General features: G+C 47.7%; 1 protein-coding gene across 2 annotated transcripts in view; it reads left to right on the top strand.

The window, feature by feature from the left end:
* The window catches only part of ABL1 (ABL proto-oncogene 1, non-receptor tyrosine kinase), a 77,679-nt gene extending 58,772 nt beyond the window's left edge, over positions 1-18,907 (top strand). For both annotated transcript variants that reach the window (XM_005421284.2, XM_005421285.2), the window contains exons 4-11: positions 2,407-2,679; positions 6,468-6,552; positions 6,916-7,093; positions 9,248-9,432; positions 11,536-11,688; positions 12,332-12,421; positions 12,746-12,910; positions 15,245-18,907. In XM_005421284.2, coding sequence (XP_005421341.1) covers positions 2,407-2,679; positions 6,468-6,552; positions 6,916-7,093; positions 9,248-9,432; positions 11,536-11,688; positions 12,332-12,421; positions 12,746-12,910; positions 15,245-16,944 — 2,829 coding nt within the window. In that variant the 3' untranslated portion in view covers positions 16,945-18,907. The remainder of the gene's footprint in view (positions 1-2,406; positions 2,680-6,467; positions 6,553-6,915; positions 7,094-9,247; positions 9,433-11,535; positions 11,689-12,331; positions 12,422-12,745; positions 12,911-15,244) is intronic.
* Positions 18,908-23,659: the final 4,752 nt, after the last annotated feature.

The following is a 23,659-nucleotide window of genomic DNA, read 5'->3' as shown; positions in this document are numbered from 1 at the left end:
CCTGCTTGAGTCTCTTGGATCTTCCAGTGGCTGAACTGGATGCAGACTTGAACCTCCATGGATTTTTTGGTGTGGTTGTTCAATTTTGTCTGCTGAGTGGGGGGAGTGGGAGTGCCACTGGATTGAGGATCTGCTGAGGTTAGCACAGGCCAGTTCAACCACCTGTACAAAATACCCCAGCCAGGAAAGAGAGATGTGGTCTGGAGGCAGAAGTGCAGATGAGCAGCCCATTTGTGCAAGCAGAGCCCCTTGAAACAGGGCTGTTGTTTATGGTTTGTTTGGTACACAAAAACTGACCAAATAGTGTGTCAATAACATAGCCAGGAAGCAAACTTGAGTCCCTACAAAGCTCAGATGCTGGGTAAGTCAGCAGCACCACGTGGTTTTCTTGTTGGGTGTCATCAGTGAGAGGTTAGAAAAAACCTGCCTACAGAATAAACACATTTACTGGTGGACGTTTATCTTAACGTAAATGGAAAACTTCATGAGTGTTAAGGCATAAAGTGTTGTTTTTGTGGCCTGGACAGGGCAGTCCTGTTCTGTCCTCATCCTTCTACAGCTTTTCTCTAAAATCTTTGGCCATTTATTTAGCTTCTTTCTCCTTCTGTAGCAGGATCATACAATCTGTCACACTAAATACAGATATCTCTAATTTTCATGAGATATAACTTGTCATAAAACCATGGGGGAGCTTCCTTCTCCATGCCTCTCTAATACTGCCAAGTAATCCTGGGGTTCAGCTTTTCCTACATCCATATTTTTAGATTTTAATTCTCAGTGTAACATGGGAACTGCTTATACCATTGCAAGTACTTCAAGTCATTCCCAAACAGGCGTGGCTTGTTCTAAATTGGGGTTGTACTGGCTAATGCTTGGTCACTCACACCAAGCAGCTGTAACAGCCTCTTATGTTGCCACTTTTCTGTTCTGAAAACATCTGGTTTTAAGGTGATTGCACCTGTTTGATCATGGAAAGTGTTGTAGGTTTTTGTAGGGTTTTTTTTCATTTGAGGGGGATTTTTTAGCCATAGTGTTGAAATGAGATATCAAAAGAATATCTGATTAATTCTAGTGGAGAGCTGTGAACATGCTCCCCAGGAGGGTGCCATTATTTTCCAGTCTTCATTAAAAAGACTAATCAAGTCTGAGGGTGGTTTTGTCCCTTCTTGCAAACACTTTTTTTCTCTTACAAATGCAGCTCCCTTTTTTGTTGGTGATGCTCTCTTATTGCTGGAGCTTCACAGATGCACTTTCTTTTTCCATCCAAATATTCTGTCTAGGTGGGAGAAGCAGAATTTTACCCTAAGTCTAGGATTTTTAGATGTCTGGCAGTGCCATCAACTTCCAGCCTCCTGAAATCCCAAACAGATGGCCAGTGCACATGCAGAAACTGTTGAGTGTACATCCAGCATGTCAGAAGCATTTGGGAAGTTTGATCATAGCTGTTGGCATGGGATGTGAGCAGCAGGACTAGTGTGTGGAGTGGACAGGAATTTGGGTGCTGCTCTTCCTGCAAGCTTGTCCCTTGCCAAACCTCAGGCCTTTGTGAGAAATGGAGCTCTTCCATCTTCTGTGTTGTAGGCTAGACCGTGATGCAAAATGCATATTGATGCAAAGATTTCTCCCTGTTTCCTTCAGGTGTAACCAGCACTTTTCAAATAATTCAATTTCTAGCTTTTTTCACCTTGCCTGGCAGAAGACTGGGCTTGAGGATGGAAGCAGGAAACACACAGCTCTGGTGGGAGGGAGTCAGTTGTCCATTATCTTTAGCAGGATCTTAGGCTTAAAATGGATCTTGTGTATAAATGTTAAGAAGATAACAAATATGGGTTATCATGCCTCTCAGCAGGTTTTCATTCAGTGGTAATGATTTTCCTTCTGTGCTATTGATCAGTGCCCATCACAGGGATGGAGCAGAGCAGCTCCTCACTTCATGCTAAACCTCTGCAGAAGCTCAGGCCTAAAGCAGGGAAAGCTCTGGTTTGCTAGTGAAGCTTCAGGGAGAATTTAGGCAGGTGAAACTGTCATAATCCAAACAGTAATAGTGAAGTTGAGACACTGAGGGTGACAACCCCCATACTCCCCAGGAAATGTCCCACTGACCAGCCTTTTGAAAAAAGACATCTCAAGCAACAGCATGCCAGTCTAGTGCTATTTGCAGCTATTTCTGCCCTGTTGTTTTGGCAAAGTGCATGTATTTTCTCCTGAATCCATGCCTTTCCCATGTAAGCATTGGTTGTTCTGGGCTCTGGAGCTGGTTACAGAGCTTCTGGAGCTCACAGTTCCATGGCTCAAGCAGAAGCAACACCACACTTTGCTTTCACAATTTTATAATGCAGCCCCTATGTATGAGCTCTCCGAGAGGCATTACCTGAACAAGCTTTTCCCTTCCCCTTTGGTTCCCAGCTCTATGTGTCTTCAGAGAGCCGCTTCAACACCCTGGCAGAGCTGGTCCATCACCACTCCACCGTGGCAGATGGGCTCATCACCACGCTGCACTACCCGGCGCCCAAGCGCAACAAGCCCACCATCTACGGCGTGTCCCCCAACTACGACAAGTGGGAGATCGAGCGCACCGACATCACCATGAAGCACAAGCTGGGGGGAGGCCAGTATGGAGAGGTCTATGAAGGAGTCTGGAAGAAGTACAACCTGACAGTGGCTGTGAAAACTCTCAAGGTAGGACTCGATCTCGGAGCAGTCCCCGTTCAGGCTGGCTGCCTGCCCTCACTTCTAGTTAGGTTACATTGATGGTGGCCCTCCCTTTGAGTGCTGTAGGCTGGAACAAGAATATTTTTAAAAGAGCTTGATCCTCTTATGGTTTATGTGATACCTATAACACTCGTATCTAAACAAAGGAGGATGTTAACAGCACAATTTTTACTGGAGAATGGATGAAACCTTAGAAAAGTAAATAGTGCCACGGTGTCTCGTGTTCAGGGTGTGGTAGAGGTGAGCTGTTCACGGATGAACACACCAGCACAAGCTGGTGTATTAAAGAAATCTCTGGATTGTGAGTCAGTCAACATAAAATTCAAAGGCTGTGCTTCAGGGAGGCTTTACATGTTTTGATTTTCTGTCTTGTGTGGCGTCTTTCCCAAAAGACAAGCTCCTTGTGTACCTGAAAGTCTTAAGCAACTGTTCACAGCTGCTTCTTATAAAAGACACAAGAGGAGGAAAAATGGTATGCAAGCTAAGGTATATTAAAATTCATAAGTGGCTTTAATGAAGAACTGGATAATCAGTTCTGTTTCTGGCTCTGCTCCCTGATTTCTGCATCTTGGTTTCCTTGTCTCTTGAAATGCAAATAGTGCTCTGTGAGTTCATAAGGTCATTTCTTAATTCATCTATGTTTATAAAACTGTCTTGAGATCTTCTGGCACCATCTGCATGCATTGCATTTGATTGCTTAATAGGAGTTTATGCAAACTTGACACCATGTTCTCTCTCCTCGAATGGGGACGTGGTTTGGTCTTGCAGAAACAAACAGAACCGAGGGTTTCGTTTGTTTCTTTTTGGGTTTTTTGCAATGGAAATTTTGAAGTGGAGGGAACTGTGTAGATGCTTCAGTGTCAGGGGAAGAACTTTTCCTTGATTTGGGGAAAATATTTCTTCCTTGCTCTCTGAGCAGCGGCTGCCTCAGTACTTCTGGGTTGCCATGGCTGCAGAAAGTATTTTCATTTTGGCCTTTTCTGTACTCTGGAGGTTCCTGCTGCTGCTCCCGGCGGGGGAGTCCAAGTGCAGCTTGCACAGGGAGCGAGTGACATCTAGTGTTGTCCCTGCTCGGGATGCTCGGAGCGCCGCGGTGCAGGTGGGCTGGGCTGGGGCCAGGTTCAGCACAACACCTGCTCACACTGAGCAGAGCTTGCAGTAACATCTTCCTGCTGCTGGCTGCAGTGTGAGGATTCCTGGTGCTTTCAGACTTCCCATCTTGCTCCAAGCTGAAGTTGTTGCTTTCATTCTCATCTCCCTGAAACCCATCAACAAAGACAAGCTGCATGTTATCCCATCAAATCTGTTTGTGCGAAGGAGAAACCTTAATACAGACCATGGCTGTTTCAAATCAATAAATATTTAATGAAACACGACTAAAAGTGGTTCATAATGTAGTATGGAGCAGCGTGTTCCGCTGGGAAGTGGAAGAACAACCAGGAGGAGAGTTGAGAAACACTTCAACCTGCAATTATGTACGCTAAAACCATCCTTAAAAGCAAATTTATAATCCACCTTCTTTAAATCCATTAGTCTACTGCCTGACAGGTGGGATTATAGCTTTCTTCAAAGTTTTGGGAAACATTTTAAAATCACATTTATATCCCAGTTCTACTGGGAAAAACAAGCCTTTTGCAGCTTCTGCCCGAATCTTCAGATGACTCATTTTATTTTCCTTTGAGAGAATGTTTTTCAAAACTTTGTATGATTCTTCTTGCTCCTTCCCCCTCTACCTCAGATATCTCTATAAGAAAGATAAAGGAGAGCAAAGACTAAAAGAGAGAGGAGGAAAAAAGTCCTCCCAGCATCTTTTTGAATAATGATGCTTTATGAACACCCATTTGTTGTTCAGTTTTCTGTCAAGTGTCTAAAGATAGCTCATGGCTGGCACAGAACTGGAGAAGAAGCGATGGAAGCAGCACATGCTGTTCCTCAGTGTTTAACTGGAGAGGGCAGGACCGTGTTTTGGTAATGAGATGTTGCCTGTTAAAATCCATCCCTGGCAGCTCTGTGAGTTGCACAGGACACAGTATTTATCAGGGGCTGTTATAACAGGACACACTGTGAATTTGTGGTTTTACCCCCAAATTGGAGAGGAGCACAAGGCAGTGGCTGTGGGGACAGGGGCTCTGTGACCTGCACTGGACCAAGTGCAGCCAGTTGTGACTCTGGCCATAACTGCTTCTCCTGAGGGCCATTTAATGGCTGAGCTGCTGTGAGCTGGTCAGCTCAGCACATTTCTTACTGCTCACCTCAGTTCTGCTGCTCCTAGGACTGCTGCTGCTTTTTCTTTTCTTTTTTTTTTTTTCCTCCTTTATTTTTTCCTCAGCAGAGAAGTCTGTGTTTTAAATTAGGCAACATGTAACCCTGGTGTCCCTTAATGCCATGGCATGGTCCTGTGCTGTGCTGGGAAAATGCTGGACAGCCAGAACTGTTTTATTTCTGCCGTGGTTTAGTATAGTAGGAGCTGGAAGCCAGTTAAAGCTTGGTCCTTTCCACGAGATCAGGTTTTCAGAGAGGTCATTGCTACAGTGGTTCTGTGTATGTGTCCTTCTTATTAATATGGTCACTGAGAGGTAAGAAATTTCAAACTGTGGAGCAGCTATGCAAAGGACAAGCCTTCCAAGGTTTGCGTAGCATGAATAAGACAAAGGCATATTTAGGATAATTTTGCAACCTGGATTATTAACCCAGTTTCCTTTGCCAAAGAGAACAGTTTAAGGTTCTGCTCACAAGGACCTTTGGACTATTAGTTTTGACAGTGTGTTGAGCAAATCACAGCTGTCAATCAAGCTAATTGGCAATGAATAGTAAATGATTGAATGGAAGTGTTGGAAAAATGTTCTCAGTGCTAAGTGCAGAGCAGGGAGCTGGCTGGATCTCACAGTGGCAGCCCACTGTTATCGTTCTCACCAGCAGCAGTAAATCCTTTCCAATCCTTCCCTAAAACACTTTGTCCATGTAGCCTGTCAACATTAATCCATCATTGAAAAAATATGGATATAGAAAGAAACATTGCTTTAGGAATAGATCTGTATTTTTGCACCACTTTGAAATGACCTTCCGGCCATTTGGGGCGTATCTCCTTCAGAAAAATACGTCTTTTGAGCAAGATTGTATCTTTCTTGGTTTTGTGCTGTGCCCCATGACTTTATGGTGCCCAACAAATTGGTAGTGACACCTCTACCCAGTATGGGTATGTCATGGGTCAGGCTCTGAATGCCAGAAATGAATCTGTGAAACCTTAGGTTTTCAGTCACACCACGGCTGCCATCGGTCGTGCCTCCCTGACTGAGAGAGGGAATTTCTTATTCCTGCCCAGTGAACACAAGGGCCTGCCTTTCAGCAGCCTCTCAACCATTTGATTGTGGTGTATCCTTTCTTTTATGTTCGTTCTTGTTCCTTTTCTGTACTTTTTATTTCATGTTATTTTTTTTCCTGTTAGGAACAGGCTTATTTTTTTCTTTTCTGCTCCCAAGTGTTCTGTGAGAGACTCTTCACAAAAGGCATATGGATTTTCTTGCCCCAGCAAGCTCAGCTAGTATGAAAATGACAAAAATATGTATTTTTAAAATCATACCAAAAAAATTAATGTTTGTAACTCCCTGGCTTTGTGTTGTGGCTACAGGGAAAAATTACTGTGTGAGAACTGTGGCGTATGTTGTCAGTTTGCAGTTCTTTTTGTGTCCTCATATAAAAATCTCTTTCTCCTTTGTGTACACTGCCTTTGCCAAAGCTTTGCCATTGTTCTGCAGGAGGATACCATGGAGGTGGAAGAGTTCTTGAAAGAAGCTGCAGTAATGAAGGAGATCAAGCATCCGAACTTGGTGCAATTATTAGGTAAGTGATAAATACCAAGCAGAGGGATTTGAACTAAACCCTTGTGCAGTGATATGGATGTTAAGGAGCAGATAAGCTGCTTACCATAGCAAGGCTTTAAATACAGACACTTATTGTCTGGCAAAATTCACAATTTGTACCACTAATACATGATTTTTAATGATCTCGTCTCCCTAATGTTTAATTTGCCAGAGGCTGAAGCAGAAAATTAAGCCCCTTTATTAACCACTTCCAAGCAGAATCCATTCTTTCCACCAGCCCCATTTTTCTGCCTTCTGGAGGTACAAATTGCCTTTGAGGTTGAAACCTGAAGATTCACTGATATTCTCCAACATTCACTGTCAACTTTATGTTGTTCCCCAGGGGTGTGCACAAGGGAACCTCCTTTCTACATCATCACAGAGTTCATGACATATGGGAACCTGCTGGATTACCTGAGGGAGTGTAACAGGCAGGAGGTGAATGCTGTGGTGCTGCTGTACATGGCAACTCAGATCTCCTCAGCCATGGAGTACCTGGAGAAGAAAAACTTCATCCACAGGTAGGAAGGACAGGGAGCACCCTTGAATCTTGAGCACAGAACAATCCTTGATGTATTTTCCTCCCTTTCAGTCTGTCACAGCATTGATTGGTGTCATATATTTAACACACTAGTGCAAATCTGGCACAGTCTGTTAACCTGCCCAAAGGATGGGTTTTCTCACAGGTTTTTTCTCTTGCCTTTGAAGTAGATGCAGGTGAAAGACACATCAGTATTATATGCTTTGGGCAAGGGCTGAAATGTGAATTTAAGCCAAAGTAATGGACTTTTAATGGACCAGATAAGCCAGTTCCTTGTTTCTAACAGCCTTTCAAACCAGCTGCAGTTGGTGATGCTGGATGTGTGCAGGTCCCTGCAGCAGAATCACCCTCCCAGCACCGCCCCAGCCTCTGTTCTTTCTTGTTTGGTTCACTTTGTTTTCCACTGCAGGGATTGTTCCATGCTATTGTCCAGATTGTGTATTCACTTTAATAAGCATTTCTACTGTCTTAAAAGTCTCAGGGACTCTGACCTTTAAAGTGTGCTGCAATTATGGCTGGAGCTTTGCGTTCCTTGTCTGCAGAAATGGGCTCCTGGCAATGTAATGACACATCCTGCATCAGGGCTCAGAGTGCCTGAGCTTTGTACAAGATGCTCTCAGTGTTGTAGCATGACCTTTCCTGCCCAATTAACTGGAATATGGAATTAGCACGTGGGTTTTTTATTACAGACAAATATGAAGATGGTGTGTAAAGTTCTAGGTGCTCTTCTAAGCCATGAGTTGCCTTTGCTGCTTGAAAGGCCTGGTTAAATGCTGCTATCAGTCAATAAATTGAACAGTGATGCTGCCAATTAAAATTTCCAGCCTTTGATTTGCTCTGTTGAAAGGATTTTGTCCCTTCAGCCCGCAGGAAGTAAACTTTAAAAACTCCTTTGTGTGAATCTCATTTGTCTTCTCTGCCATTCATTTCATTTCCTCTTACTTCTGATGACCCATTTATCTAAAATAAATAGTAGCTTCTTTCCTTATCAGCCACCCCCATAACCACCTACCCAATTATTTGAAGAGTGTTGTCACAATTCACATCCATGGATTCAAATGCTGTGCTCTGACCTCATTTAATAAATCAGGAAGGAGGAGGAATTTGATTATGGAGAGGAGCTTTTATTTGGATACACATTGTAGTAATCAGCATTGATAAGAAGGTACATTCAAAAACACTGTGAAATTTAAATGGGCATCCAGTTAGATGTACTTTTTTCTGTTTTTAATTTATTCCAGTTGAGCAGAACAAGCAACAGAAACAGCAGTGTCTGCCTCATATCTAAAGATCTCACAGGAGCTTCCTGGTACAATCAATTTTTAGTTCAATGTGACATAATCTGGAAAAGTGTTTTTAACAAAACCTAATATTAGGAGAAATGTAGTTCTGTGCTTTACATTTTTATCCTCCTGAAGCATTTCCAAGGATGCAAACAGCATGTACAAGCCAGGGAAGTGGCAAATACACCGTACACATCTCTCACCTGCCAGGGTGGGGCCAATGGTGGAAAAAAAGAGGAGAAAAAGTTAAATCTGCTTTTTACCCAGTCCTTTGAAAATGCCAGCACTGATAGCAGAGGCTCCAGCAGGTTTGCAAAGGCCAAATGCTGGTTGTGAACAAGTTGTGTTGTGAAAGGTGGTACACCTGGGAGGAGGAAGAGCAGGGCGGGGAGCTCGTCCTGGTCCTTAACCAAGGACTGGAAAAGGAGTTCTGGAGAAAGGCTGGTGTTGGCTGGGGTGACTGAAGTGCCACAGAGGTGGGCAAGAAGTGAGGAATTGAAACTCAGTTTATTCAGCGCTCATCCCCAGCTATTGATAACTTGAGCACTGACATTTCTTTGAAATATTTTTATCCTGAGGGTGGCAGCTTTTATTGAAAGTGAGGGGGCTTCTTGAAGCTCTCACTTCAAATTAGAAGAAAAAAAAAATTGGGATGACAGTCTTACCAAGAGGGAATGGAAAATAACTTTCCCTCTTGTGTGTGTGCATGTAACTCCAGAATTTCTGTGTAATATTTGGATCAAAATAATCACACAGGCCCAGGTTTCTTCGGGAACAGCAGGCTGCCTTGCTATCACTAAAAGTGAGATGGTAAAGAATTCTCATTGCCTATTTTTGCCTCTTCTTTTTAGGGACCTTGCTGCCAGGAACTGCCTTGTAGGGGAGAACCACTTGGTGAAGGTGGCAGACTTTGGCCTGAGCAGGTTAATGACGGGTGACACCTACACGGCCCACGCTGGAGCAAAATTCCCCATCAAGTGGACTGCACCAGAAAGCCTGGCCTACAACAAGTTCTCCATCAAATCCGACGTCTGGGGTAAGAATTTGCATGGGAAATTAATGCAGATGATAGTCTTCTTTTCCAGGGCTGGGAAGTGAGGCTGTTGTGGAACATTTCAGGAGGGAGCAGCAAATTCCCTGGTTTGAGCCACGTTGTTCTGTGAGCTTGTCAGAGTGCAGGAGTAATCTCTGCTTAGGCAGTCTCAGCAGAGAATGCCCACCTGATTTTATATATTTGAGTTGTTGGCAAATATGAAAAGTAAAGGGTACTTTAGTGTTCATAGAAATGTAGAAATGGGGCTGAAGTACAGCAGTGCTACTGCCTTGATGGGGTTCTGGCACAGGACTATAAGTGATACATTATTATATAGCCAAAAACTTTCTAACTACTTCAAGGACTAAAGAATCTGGTTCGTTTTATGTTAAAAAAAATAATTATGTGTGTATCTGTCTAGTGATAGCTCCAAGCTTGTCTTTCTGCATTTTAAAGGAATAATCTTTGGAATGAGATGAGGAGAAGCAGAGGGAAAATTTGATGACAAATGGTTATTGAAGAGCCCTGAAGTGCTGGTGATAAGAGTAGACTTAGCTAAATTGAGCTATATTGTATCAAATCTGACCACAGAAAATCTCATTGTACTTTTATCAGTACATTTCTTTGGGTTTTATATCTTTGCAATAGCTGTTGGTCAAATTCTCAAAAGTGCCCAGTGACATGAGATAGAGGTTTGTGGAATGTGGTCCCAAAGGCACTTGGAAAATGATATCCTGAGCATCTTCTATGTATAAACCAACAGACAGTAGTGAAGCAGAGATGAAGTTTTCTGCAGTTTGGGGGAAAATGTGCAGAGAAAGGTTTTATGTTGAAGAAACTTTTAGGTAGATGGCTGATGTAAAATGTTTCGTAGATGGAGGAGGAAAAGCCAAAGCAGCCTCCCAAGGAGTATGTGATTGCTGACCAAGGTGTTTCTGCTGCTTTGGGTTTCCACGTGGTGTTGACTGCTGAGTGTCTGCCACAGTCTTAGGATGTTGCTGTACTGCTGTGGTGGCTGCAGGATCCCTGGTGCCTTTCAATAACAGAGTATTTGGGTGAGGAAAGATCCCAAAGGAATACGGGGTATCTTTATTGAGGGTTAATGTAACCTCAGGAAGCAGAGCTGGGGCAGTGGACTTTGGGATCTCATCAGAGATCAGCTGTCCCCAGAGGCCAGGGCTGCTGCTGGGCATGCCAGGGTTTAGATGTTTTCACCTCACTGCCTCAAGACAGCAATCAAAGAAAATTGTGCACAGAAATGTCTAATGTAAATTGCCCTTGGTGGCGTTGCCATGTAATGTGATGTGATTTCCTTATTTATGCAGAATTGTAATCGCTTTCTCTTCAGGTTAAGAACAGAATAGGGTGACTGAACTAATTACATGCAGGTTGTTGAACTGGTGTTGGGTTTATTCTGTGTGCCTGACTCCTGGGTTAGCCGCCTGACCCCGCTGCTGACCTGCATCCCCACTGACTGCTGCCACTTGAATGCCTGTTCCAAGACCCTTTTTGTGCTCTCCTTTTTCCTATTCAGCTTTCCCTGGGCCCAAAATGTCTCACCCTCACCGTATCCCATTGCTAACAACTGCTCAAACTTTCCACTCACTGCTGCCTCCCAAATTCCCCTTCCAGACCACACTGCAGCTAAACAAGGGCACCCCAAAAACACTGAGCTATTAAAATGTGCGAGTCCTCCAGGGAGAGGTTGCAAATGAGAGGAGCTGTCACACCGAGGGAGCGACTGCAGTGCAGCAGTGAAGCAGTTTCAGCTAATCCACTGTGAAGTCTCTTAATTGTGCCTCTAATAGGACTTGAAGGATCTCAAGGCGTTCAGGTTGGAGACAACTGATACATTGAAAATTAGTCTAATTCTACCCTGTCATATCGCAGGAGACTTGTCTGTGCTGACGGAGAGCCTTGTTACGCTTCTTTAACATTTAAGCTGCTGCTGAGCATGGGATCTGAGCCACCCAGGGCTGGTCTAAGTGTGCAGCACTGTTTAGTGACTGCTCCCACTAAACATCCTCTCAAATTCAAGATGAAAACAAAGCTTATTGATTTTTTTCCTCCCCTTTTTTTTTTCTTTCCTCTCGTTCTCTACTGCAGCCTTTGGTGTTCTGCTGTGGGAAATTGCAACCTATGGTATGTCCCCTTACCCTGGGATTGACCTGTCTCAAGTCTATGAGCTGTTGGAGAAGGACTATCGTATGGAGCGACCTGAAGGCTGTCCTGAGAAAGTTTATGAGCTCATGAGAGCATGTAAGTGTTTGTTAGCCCTGCAGATGCTGCTTTTTACCTCTGCGAGGGTGCAATAAAAGTGCAGGGGTCTGGCTATGTACCACAACACGTGAGAATCCCCTGCCAGTATCAGGGAAGGTGCAGTTCTGTGTGGAAGTGTTTGGTTAAAACTGCTTTCTCTAGAGGATGAACATGCTATGAAACCAGCTGTTCATCTCTGCTGGGAGCCCACAGGCCCAGAGAGGAGATTTGTTGTGGAGCTCAATGCTTCCTTTGTCTCCTTTTTCCTGACAACTTAAAGAAAAGCTTGTGCTCCAAGGATGAAGCAGGAGCTTCATTTGGCTTCTTGCAGGACAGACTGTGACTCTTCACTGTGGCCTTTTGGTACGTGACTCAGTGCCCTGCACTTTTCCCCAGCAGTGCTCAGCACCTACTGTCACACACTGACACCAAAACCTGATTTAGGGAGTGCTGGGTGTCTGCAGCTGTCACTGAGCCAAAGTGGTTGCAGACACTCAGCACCCTGTAAATCACATTTTCATGTCAGTATTTTATCTCAGTGTATTGGAAGGGAGCTGTGATTTCTGGCTCCTCTTGGTGCAGGGTACTGAGTGAGTGTCTGCTGCTGGAGGGAAGATTTGAGTGGTGGTGTGCTTTTTTTCAGGCTGGCAGTGGAGTCCTTCTGATAGACCATCCTTTGCTGAGATCCATCAGGCCTTTGAAACGATGTTTCAGGAATCCAGCATATCTGATGGTAGGTCTGGGTCCCTGTTGGACCAGCAGTACCAGGGGTGAGATCAGGGCTGACTTCATCCTTAACTCTGCTGTTATTCATAGACTGCTTTGCAGTGAAACTCAGTCCTGTGTTCTACTACCTGGTGTAAATGCTGTGGAAAGCAAAAGCAGTTATTTGTTTACATGGGTATTTTTTTCTGGGCAGCCATCTCATTTTAAAGGGAACAACCCCAAGGAACCCCTGTTTTGTGTTGTTTTTCTTTTGTGCTATTAATTCCAGACAGAGCAATAGTTTTTTATCTTCAGTTGATTGCAGTGATTGTTTTTCTTCTGTGCCTTGCAGAGGTGGAGAAGGAGTTGGGAAAGAAGGGCATGAGGAGTGTAGTGAGCAATTTCCTGCAAGCCCCAGAGTTGCCAACCAAAACGCGAACATCGAGGAGAGCTGCAGAAAGCAAAGATGCCAACGAGGGCTTGGAGACTGCACATGCTCGAGGCCAGGGGGAATGTGGTAGGTTTTAATTAAAGTCATTATTCCTTCAGGAAATACAGGGGGAAACAAAATGCACATCTAGCTTCAGGCCCTCACGTAGGCAAAGCTGTGCCTAATCACAGGTGCCACCTCGCTGTGTTTCTGGGTGACAGGCTGCTGAGTTTGCTGTCCTGGGTCCAGAACTCCTTTTATTAGTTTTTGCAAAGGTAGGTTGTTAATTCTGGAACCAGATACACAGAGCAGCTGGGAGTGTGAATCCTTAACTGGCTGAGGGACTGGTGATCTCCCTGCTGTTGCTTAGAGAAGCCCTTGGAGTTCTTTTAACTTAATGGCTGTTGCCTGCAGCTCCCCAAAGACCAGAGCCTGAGCACAGAGCTCTCTGATCATATCCTCTTCCCATTCCCTGGCAGTAGCTATCAGTGGGATCTCCCACTGCATCTGAGTGCTGGGTAATCTGCTGTGTTCAAGCCACTTTACACTACCACACTGCATAATTTAAAGCAGGGTGATAGCTTGGGTTTAGCAAGCCCCATAAGGGAGGTTTCTTCACTGTTCCATCCTACCAGATTTGTGCTTGCAGCACAGAAGAGTATTACTCTTGGCAGGCACCAAATATAATTTCAGCGAGGGACAAAGAGGTATTTACAGACTCTTCCATAAAATTAAACTTCCAATCAGTTTTTTCAGGCACTTACCTTCCATTCCGAGGTAATAAAAGCAGTGGTAAAAGGCTGAATGAGTACAGGAGATTTGTGTCTAGCTCTATGCTTGAAAAACAAGAATGTAAAATGAAATGCAGTGGGGTTTTTTGCAGCTCCTGTTGAGGCTGCCTCTTCTGACCATTCATGAGACTGACCTCTTTTGTGTAATGTCAGATTCACCCAGTGGTACATGTGTCAGTAGCCAAAGTACATCTGGGCAGAGGGGAGGGAAAAAGGGGATTTTAAATGATGGAAAAAGAAAGTATCAGTGACTCAGGCAGGAAGGTTATTTACCATATATAGGAAATATAATTGCCTATTATTACAAGCTTTTGAAGTTAAAATAATTTCATTTAAATACTTGAGAGCTTTGAGAAATTAAAGTACAGCAGGCATAATATGATTTTAACATTATGCTGGGAATCATTTCATTCTTTACTGTGGAAGAAATTTTTTCACAATAAAGTTTTATTGCAGTTTCCCTTCCAATTGTCAGTGTTTCCATAGCAAGTCCAGCAGCTGGAAGCTGATCCTTAGTGTTAGCTGCTAGTTTTCTCTGGATTTCTGCACCTCTACAGTGTCTATACTCAGCAGGGCCATGATCTGGCTCTTCTGGCTGTCCAGGTCCCCCTGAATCCCATGGGAATGGTGTAACTGCAGTGTTCCTGTGCAAAACATGTTGTCCTCTCAAACGACACAAATATTTTCTTTTCAAATTCTCTTCCCTCAACCAAAATCCATTCCTCAGCCAAAATCCTCCCCTTAGCATGATGATCACCAGTTTGTGACTAAGAAGCATCCTTCCTTATGACTCTGCTTCATCTCCCTTCTTGCTGCCTAGTCAAGCTGTAAATGTATATGCTGCCCTGCAGGCATTCCTCCTTTGGATTAGAATGCCATTGGAGTGCCTGGCCTGGGAACGAGCCCCTCTGTCAGTCAAGCACAGAGACCTTCAGGACTCTCTATGAATTTATTATAAACCATTATTCATTTTTAAGTACTGCTTGTAAGTGGAGAGAGGGTCACCCCCTCGCTTCCCTCTGCAGCAGCGCTGCTGAAGGAGCCTGGCACTGCCCCTTTTCTCTGTTGCTGTACAAAGCTGAGCATCTTCACTGTGCTACAACCTGAAGTGTCATAGCTTGATCTCCATTTCTGGTCATGAAACAGTCCTTTCCATTCCCCACAAAGGATGACATCAGGAAAATGAACGAGGAGCCTGGGGATGGAGGTGGGTTACAGAGGTGCCTTATTAATTCAGAGGGTCAGCGATTCAAAAGACAGCAATAGCACAGGGACTAAAGCAAAGGCTTCTTCCTATTTATCTTCTTCACAGTGTGAAGTTTAGACAAATCTCCAGATGTGAGGAGGGGAATCTGAACACAAACATGTAGTGTTTGTATGTCACTCTTCCAGTCAGAAACCCACAGGGAAAGTAGTTTGGCAGCCACCTCAGGAATGAATGGATGCAGGATCATGGACCATGTTCAGTCTAGGCTTGAGTGTGGCTGCACTTGATTTATTTCTGCTCTGGAGTTGTGTCTGTTTAGAGAACCTGCACCTTTTGGAGGTGCTGCACCAGACTGATCCTGTAATAAAATGGGTTATTCTGGCTCTTTGGGCAATCTCAGAAAACTTCCCTTTTCCCTTGCAGACCTCCTGGATCACGAACCTGCTGTTTCTCCCTTGCTCCCACGGAAGGAGAGGGTGGCCCTGGAGAGCAGTTTGAATGAAGATGAGCGGCTGCTGCCAAAAGACAAAAAGCACAACCTCTTCAGTGCCCTGATCAAGAAGAAGAAGAAAACTGCCCCCACCCCTCCGAAAAGGAGCAGCTCCTTCAGGGAGATGGACGGACACTCGGAGCGCAGGGTGGGCGGGGAGGAGGAGTGTAGAGATGCTGGAAATGGAGCTTTCATTGCCCCTCCTGCAGACACAGCTGAGCCCTCCAAGTTCCAGAGCCCGAGCAATGGGGCTGGTGTCACCAACGGGGTCGTGGCTGGGAACTCTGGGTTCTTATCTCCCCACCTACGGAAGAAGTCCAGCACGATGAGCAGCAGTCGAGGGGTGGCTGGTGAGGAGGAGAGCAGTTCCAACTCCAGCAAGCGTTTCTTGAGGTCCTGCTCAGCCTCCTGTGTGCCCCATGGAGCCAAGGACACAGAGTGGAAATCTGTGACTCTGCCTCGGGATCTGCAGTCCACGGGACGCCAGTTTGACTCCTCCACTTTCGGGGGGCACAAGAGTGAGAAGCCAGCGCTGCCTCGGAAACGGGCGAACGAGGCCAAACCTGAAATTGCTGTCAGGGGAACAGTGACCCCTCCTCCACGGCTGCTTAAGAAGAATGAAGAGACTGCTGATGATGTGTTCAAAGATGCAGAGTCCAGCCCTGGCTCCAGCCCTCCCACCCTGACACCAAAACTTGGCCGTAGGCAGCCTGCTGCCCCTCCTTCCTCCGGCGGGCTCCACAAGGATGATGGAGTCAAATCCAGTGCCTTAGGTACCACTGTGATGATGGACCAAGGTTCTGCTGCCAAACCCAACCCTGCTGGGTTCGTGGGGGCCAGCAAAGCTTCCTCTGAGGAGCCACGCCTGAGGAGGCTCAAGCAGACCTCAGAGTCGGCAGGGAAGGACAAAGGGAAGTTACCGAAGCTGAAACCAGCCCCTCCACTCCCACTGTCTTCATCGTCCATTGCCAAGCCTGGGAAGGTTTCTCACAGTCCCAGCCATGAAGCAGCAGCAGATGTGGTGTCTGGGCCGAAATCCAAACAGTTGACTCAGGTTGGAGAGGCTGCAGGCAGTGATGCTGTCAAGCCAAACCAGTCAGGGGAAGGTGTGAAAAAGCTGGGGATCCCCTCTGTACCAAAGCCACAATCCTCTACAAAGCTGCTGCTGAGCACAGCAACCCCAGCTGCCTCTTCCTCATCCGTACCCTCTGCCCCAGGCGGGGACCAGACGTCATCCACAGCCTTCATCCCCCTCATATCCACCAGGGTCTCGCTGAGGAAGACCCGGCAGCCCCCGGAGAGGATTGCCAGTGGCACCATCACCAAAGGGGTGGTGTTGGAGAGCACCGAGGCGCTGCGGCTCGCCATCAGCAAGAACTCTGAGCAGATGGCCAGCCACAGCGCCGTCCTGGAGGCTGGCAAGAACCTCTACACCTTCTGTGTGAGCTACGTGGACTCCATTCAGCAGATGAGGAACAAATTTGCCTTTCGGGAGGCCATCAATAAGCTGGAGAACAACCTGAGGGAGCTCCAGATCTGCCCCGCGAGCGCTGGCAGCGGCCCCGCCGCCACCCAGGACTTTAGCAAACTGCTCAGCTCGGTGAAAGAAATCAGCGACATCGTCCAGAGGTAGCAAGAAACCAGGCTGGAAAACAAACCATGAATCAATCAATCACAATGGGCCAAAGCCAGCTGTGGAGAGAGTAACGTGTGGACTGAGAAAGGAGCGGGGTGTTGGGGTTAGGGCTGTGCCAAGGACACAGACTGTGAATGGACACCCCAGCTCCAAAGGGCAGGGCTGTGTTCAGGAGGCACTTCCCACCCTCTGAACCCACATTCCCTGTGTTTCATATACTTGTAATCGTCTTATCTGTGGAGTTCTTGCCTTGTGGACTACAAGTCTAAATGCTGATGTCACACCATGCCTTTTTATTAATATTTTATTGTTCTGGACAGACCGTTGAGACTGAAGCCAGACTGATGGACACTGAGATGACCTCCTCCCCAGGAGGACTTTGTACTGCATTTTTGTCCCCTCCTTCTGCCCCCCTGCACATGAGGATGAGTGTTTGGATAGCAATATACCCACTGCATTTCTTGGGAGAGTTTGCCCAGCACGTGGTCCTGGCCCAAGTCTGACATTTACCTGACACTAATGCAACAGATTTGGTGCTTGGGAGGGAAGGGAGGAAAATTGTTAATGTAAGGTTTTTTCAATGACAGAATGCTACAAGTGATGATTGCCCAAATTCTTCCTCTGATTGCACCTGCTGCCCTTGGTTTCTGTGTTTTCAGTAGTTTCTCAGTGTTGTTGAGCTCCAGTGGATTGCTTGGGCTCACAGTGTTGGAGGCAGCCCCCGCTGGTGTCACAGCCCTGGAGCCTGTTTGTGGATCTCCCTCAGCTGCAGAACAGGCCTGGAGAAGGTCAGGAGGAGGATGTGGCACTAACAGGGCTGGTCTTTGGGGTGGGGGTCACAGAGCTTGGGCAGCTGGGAGGGTGGCAGTGGGAGGAGATGGCTCAGGGTGAGCCATCCACATCCAGCTGTGCCTCCAGCTCCTGTTCTGGCTGAGCCTGCCCCTCACAGTGGGTGAGAGCTGCTGTGCTGTGTCTCCAGTTGAATTTCCAGCTGTTTGTTTAGTGATGGAGATGGAGCCTGGCCCCTGCCCTCCTGCAGAGCTTTGGGGGGCTGTGGTGTCTGCCTTTCTGTGCCCCTGGAACCCTCTGGCAGGAGCTCCAGTGCCAGAGCTCTGGGGCTGAGAGCTTTCCTACCCTCATGCCAGCATGGTTCCATCCAGCATCAGACAAGGATCTGGGGAGACTGCAGACACTTCCCTGGGGTGCATCTCCCAAGGAAACTGCCTCAACATGCTGACAGCAAGACTCCAGGCCTTCCTTGCCAAGGTCCTGTGACCTTCCCAATTAATGCTGGGAACTAATTGTGACTGGTGACAATAGTGAAAGAACAAGGTTTAGGGCTATTAACAGTGCAATTTAACTCCTCTTAACAGTTCCAAACATGAGAAAAAACACATTTCCCATTTTCTGTTCCCCTGTAACTCGTGACCCCTCTTGTGTATCTTAAACACTAATTGCCTTCAATTGTATTTTATGCTGTTCTCTTTGGAACTGTTTGTTTTGTATATGATTTCTAGTAGTTCACTCGTGTGTGTTCACGCCACTTCTCGCCCTCACAAACAGCCATGACTTAACATGTGACAAATGTTCAAAAGAAAATACACACTTCTGCCACAGGCTGCCTTTAAAAATGTAAGAAAAACCCCAACCCTTGAATTGTCTCTTTCCTGGAGGTACTGTTTTTACTTTGATAACATATTGTGCCACTATATTATACATTTGTATCTCGTTATTACACACTTTTGTAGACTTGTCTTTTTTACAGTGTGTAAATAGCTCTGTCCTTCATCTCTGTGATACTTAAGGGGGTCGTTTCCCCTTTAATTTAGTCCAGTACAGATTGTTTCTGTACATGACTTTCAATTCTTCTCTCTTTCTCTATTTCCATTTTTTTGATTTGTTTTTTTATTCCAGTCTCTCTTGCGTAGTGTATTTAAAAATAAATCAATGTTGAGGAAAACTGGTGTTTGTCTGTTAGCGAGGCTTTTCCAACCCAGCTCACTCCCTTTAGACTCCTCATCCGAAACCAGGAATTCCCTGTTTGGGTGGTTCATTGTGACCCTTGAGCACAGTGGGATGGTCAGAGCCAGGCCAGCAGCCCCTTCCCATGTTCCTTTGATCTGGCTCTGAAAAGTCAGGAGAGAAAAGAGATACACAGAGTAAGACTGTGTCATCACCTCTTCTGAATCAAAGACTTTGCTGTTGTCTTCAAGGAGATTTATATCAGAGATCTGACTAAACTTTTCTTCTGTTAATGGTTTGTGTTTTGTAATTCAGCTGCTGATGTGTTTTCCTCCTCCTCCTCCTCTGCTCTGAAATGACCCATGAGTTTCTCTCCTCATACAGTTCCTTCCCTCGTTTCTGCTTGCCCATTCTTATTTTCTGTTTCCCTTCAGCCTTTCTAGCAAACCTCGGGGGAGGAACATTTCCAGGCACTGAGCAGCCTCTAAAATCAGCCACTGCTTTGATTAATGAAGATGCTGAACACTAAAAAAGGATGAGAAGAAAACAAGGGCAGGTGACAGCGTGTGGTGTCCCACAGTTCCACAACGACGTTTTAGGGTTGTAACCCAGTTCTTTCCATTTCTAATCCCCTCAGTAAGTCCCTGGTGAAATCTGTGGGTCCTGGCTGAAGGGGAACAAGGCTGATGGGAAACCTTGGGCTGCTGCTGGTGAGGCTGAGGAAGCTGAAGGAGAAGCAGGAGGATGCACTGGTGAATATAAACAAAATTATTGGCAAGGCACAGGCCCAGCAAAGGGGTCTGCAGCACTCAGGGAGCTCTGGGTGGGATTGTGAGTGACCAACACCCTGGCCAAGGTCCAAACTTGGGTATGGTGAGTAGCTGTGGGCTGAGGGAAGATGGAGAAGCTTCACCTGCCCCTAAATGCTGTCACTGCTGGTGATTTCCATCCCTGCTGGCTTAGGGGCTGCTCTCTGGTGTCGTGGGAAGGCAGAGCCTGGTTGACCTGGCTGGGGAAAGCCCCTGGATCTTTGGTGTTGGGAGTGAGAGAGAGGGGATTAAAGGCTAAATTTAGCTGAGTACAGTAGGAGTTGATTTAACAGATCGATGCATTTAACAGTTTGATTGCTCCAATTTTCAAGGCTATTGAGCTTGAAAGTGAGAGTGCTCTGGGGGAAAAATAGCTGTGTTTGTGCTTTTGTTTTGGTTTTCGTGTCTTTGAAATTACAATGTTCACTCTTTTAAGTTTTCGTTTAATGTCATCTTGCTTTTTGTTGGGAAGTTGCTTGTCACGAGATGTAAAATGTGGTCAGTGTTTTGTGCTCACTCTTTTTCTTGCAAATCCCATGTTTTTATGGTCAGGCTGGCATGGCAGCCTGGCTGGGCCCGTGGTGTTTCCAGGTGTGCCAGCACACTGCCTGGTCAACTCCTGGTCAGTCCTGATGCCCTGGCAGTGCCAATGTCCCTAAAGCTGTGGGTGAGCACAGCCCTCAGTTATCTCAGGGCTGTCCTCCCTGGCTGCTCAGTGGCAGATCCAGCTCAGCAGAAAGCTGACCTGCAAACCAGGCTGTGCTGAACGTTTTCCCAGCAATCACCCCTTTGTTAAGGGTTCTGTGTTTGTCCTGGCATCTATTCTGCTGTAAAGGTCCCACCTGTGCTCCTGCAGCCTGCATGACCCAGTTATGATACCCAGAGCCTCTTTGTGAGTCCCTGGGATGCAATTAATCCAGGCTCTTCTCTGCAGAGGATCCTTTGGGTTTCGGAGATTTGCTGTTCCTGTTGTGTGTTTGTAGTGCTGCAGCAGCCCTGCCAGGGCTGGAGGAGCAGTGAGGGGCAGCCCATGGGAGTGCAGCAGAGGCCAGGGGAGGGCCAGGGGCTGTGCCTGGGCAGGGAAGGTTAATGGGGCACTTCATGGACAGTCCCAGCTGTGGTGGCAATGCTTGCAGGGCTGTCTCTGGCCACCTGTAGAGGAATCCAGGGCCTGTTTGATGCAGCTCCCTGTGGGTGGGTGAGTTCTGAGCTCTCCACCCCTCAGAGATGTTCAGGGTCTGGGTGCCCCTCAGGAGCTGCTCCCCATCAGGAGGAGAGGACCTGGGCAGGGGTGCAGCTTCCTGTGGGAGCTGGCTGGGAGATGCAGTGTGCAGGGGTGGGCATTCCAGCCCCTCAGGGGTCGTTCCTGGCATGTTCCCCCCTCCTTCCTCCCAGCTACACCCCCAGGCTCCAGGCAGTTATTTTCCATTCACTTTTATCTCCCCTCCCCAGCGTTAATCACCAAAGAGCAGTAACCAAGAGCCTGGAACGCTGCCTCTTCCCAGGCACCCCGAGGTGTGCTCAGGGGAGCTCAGGGATGCCATGGCCCCTCACCTGCCCCATGTCACAGCCTGGCAGGAGCCCCTTTCCTGGCAGAGGGTGATGGCATTGCCCTGCTGGCCCCAAGCTGCCCATCAAGGAGCCCTGAGGCGTGGGGGCTGAGCCCAACCTCGTCCCACCTGCCAGGTAAGTGCTCCGATTTTCAGTGAGTTCTACCGAGGTTATTGCACATCAATCAAAGCCTCATTATGTGAGAGCTTTTATGAGGCTGTTCTGAGCCTGTTCCTCTCCGGGACTTGAGTGCAGGAGCCCAGGCATCCCTTCAGCCACGGCATCGCCCAGCAGGTTCCCTTTCCCTTCCCGCAGCAGCCAGTGCCACTTTCCCCTGCAATGATCCATCACAGCAAAGCCAGGGATTTACCAGCCCTCACTAACCCCGAGTTACACCAAAACTCTTCCCCTTCCTCCCTTGCATCCCTCCCCCCGGCTCCAGCGCAGGGTAAAATTGATCAGTGCGTGTTTATTGATGGTTTGAACACTCAAAAGAGAGGGGCAGGGGGAAGTGGTTGCCATGGGAACGTCGATAAAGCTCCGTCTCCGCTGCGTGAGGCGGCGCCGGCGTCCCGATCCAAACAGGGGCAGGACTGGGGAGGGATGGAGGGATGGAGATGGGTTTGGGGGTGCCTGCGCTGCGGGTCTGTGCGGGCTCAGCCGCCCTGAGTGCCGTGGGTGGCCCTGCTGCTCTCCCCAGTGCCAGATGCTCAGGGCTGCAGGGGAGGAAATGCCCGTCCTCACCTTCACAGCCATCACCATCCTCACCTGAGGGCCAAACCTGGCACTGTCCGTGTCCCTGCAGACCTGGATGAGCCTGGTGCTGTGCCTCCCCTGCTCCCTGCACCTGCTGCCCCACGATTGTTCCCCCTGGGCTCCAGCTCCTCCATCCAGCCACAGTCACTGCTCCTGCTGCCAGAAGGACTCACGCAGCACTGCATTAAGTGCTCTGTCTGCTTGATGGATATTACAATGCACCTCTTGCAGCCTGATTTAGGTTTTTTTTTTTAAATCTTTTTACTCCCCCAACCAAGTCCTGCCACGGTCTCTGATTTTTGAGGGTGCAATTCAGCGCTTGCAAATCATCTCCAGGCTCATTTCTGTGCCTGCAATGAAATATCAGCCGTGGCTCAGTGTGTGAGTTGCTGTTAGTGCCTGCAGCAGGTAGTTAGAGCTCTGATTGCTGCTACCTCTGGCAGGCACAGAGAAAACACTGGGATAGGCACAGCTAAATCTGCCCAAAAGAGGGGAAGGCAGTGGCTGGGGCTCTTCCTGTGCTGGCTTTTGGGGCTAATGGTCCCCAAAGCTGCACTGACGGTGGCTGGAGCACCAGTGACACTGAGCACCTCTCAGTGGTCAGAAGTTCTTGTTTCAGTCCTTCTGCAGCCAAGTTCTGCAGTAGCTACAGCTGGATTAGGTGGTGAGGAGGCCAGGAAGGCATTGGGAAGGGCCAGGCTGTCAGCAGGAGCTGGGTGGTGACAAGGACATCGAAGGTCAGGCATCACAATCTCGCCCTGGTGAGGAGTGTGGGGCTGTGGCAGGGCTGGTGGTGCCAGGGCAGGGTTCTGTGCTCACTCCAGGGGTTGCTAAGGACAAGATTTTCTCGAAGCCTGCTGCTCTGCCCTGGTTTTGCGGGCAGAAGCTGCCTCGTGTAAGAGGCATCTTGACACTAAGCAGAAATTGCTGCCGGAGGGACTTTCCCTTAATAGGCGGGAGAGCAGCAGCTCGGTGGAGAGCTCTGAGGGACCCTCTCCTCGCTGACAGCTGGCCCTGGACTACAGACAGTCTTGGGGACTGTCAGCACCACAGCATCCTGCTGTAACCCTCCAGCTCCTCTGCCTGGCCCTGCTGGCACTGCCCATCCCATTGTGCCACCCCTGCTCTGCCCATGCCCGTGTGTCACCCCTGCTCTCTGCCAGCACTGCAGACCCAGCACCAGGCCCTTTCCCTGCGCCCCAGCAAAAGCTCTGTGTGATCAGGGAACGGATTTGGTGATTTCTCCTCCTTAAGGCACCCTCCTCTTCTTCCACTGCATCGGTCAGGAACAGGGATGGGAGATCTAGAGCAGAGCTGGGAGCGGGGCAAATGCAGTGTCCCCCCTCCCCAAGGCACCCCCAGCAGCAAAACCCCAAATATCCTTTTTTTTCCAAGCAAACGCAGATGAGACAAAAGGGAAGGACGGGACGGGGTGACCCGCAGGAGGTGGGGAATGCAGTCCAAGCTCTCATCTCCCAAAGCGGAAGGTGAAGCCCCCTTTTTTCCTGTTGTAGCCGGTGAGTTCCTCCGCCAGGTTGCCCAGGGCTCCGCTGCGCTTCTCCCCTCCGCTGGGCAGCGCCTCGGGGCCGCCGCTGCTGCCCGGCCGCCGCCCGGCCCCGCGCGCCCGCCGCTCC

This window comes from Geospiza fortis, unplaced genomic scaffold (assembly GCF_000277835.1).
Source record: "Geospiza fortis unplaced genomic scaffold, GeoFor_1.0 scaffold27, whole genome shotgun sequence".
NCBI lineage: Eukaryota > Metazoa > Chordata > Aves > Passeriformes > Thraupidae > Geospiza > Geospiza fortis.
The sequence above is the reverse complement of the archived record's forward strand: the minus strand, read 5'-3'. Positions and strand labels throughout refer to the sequence as shown.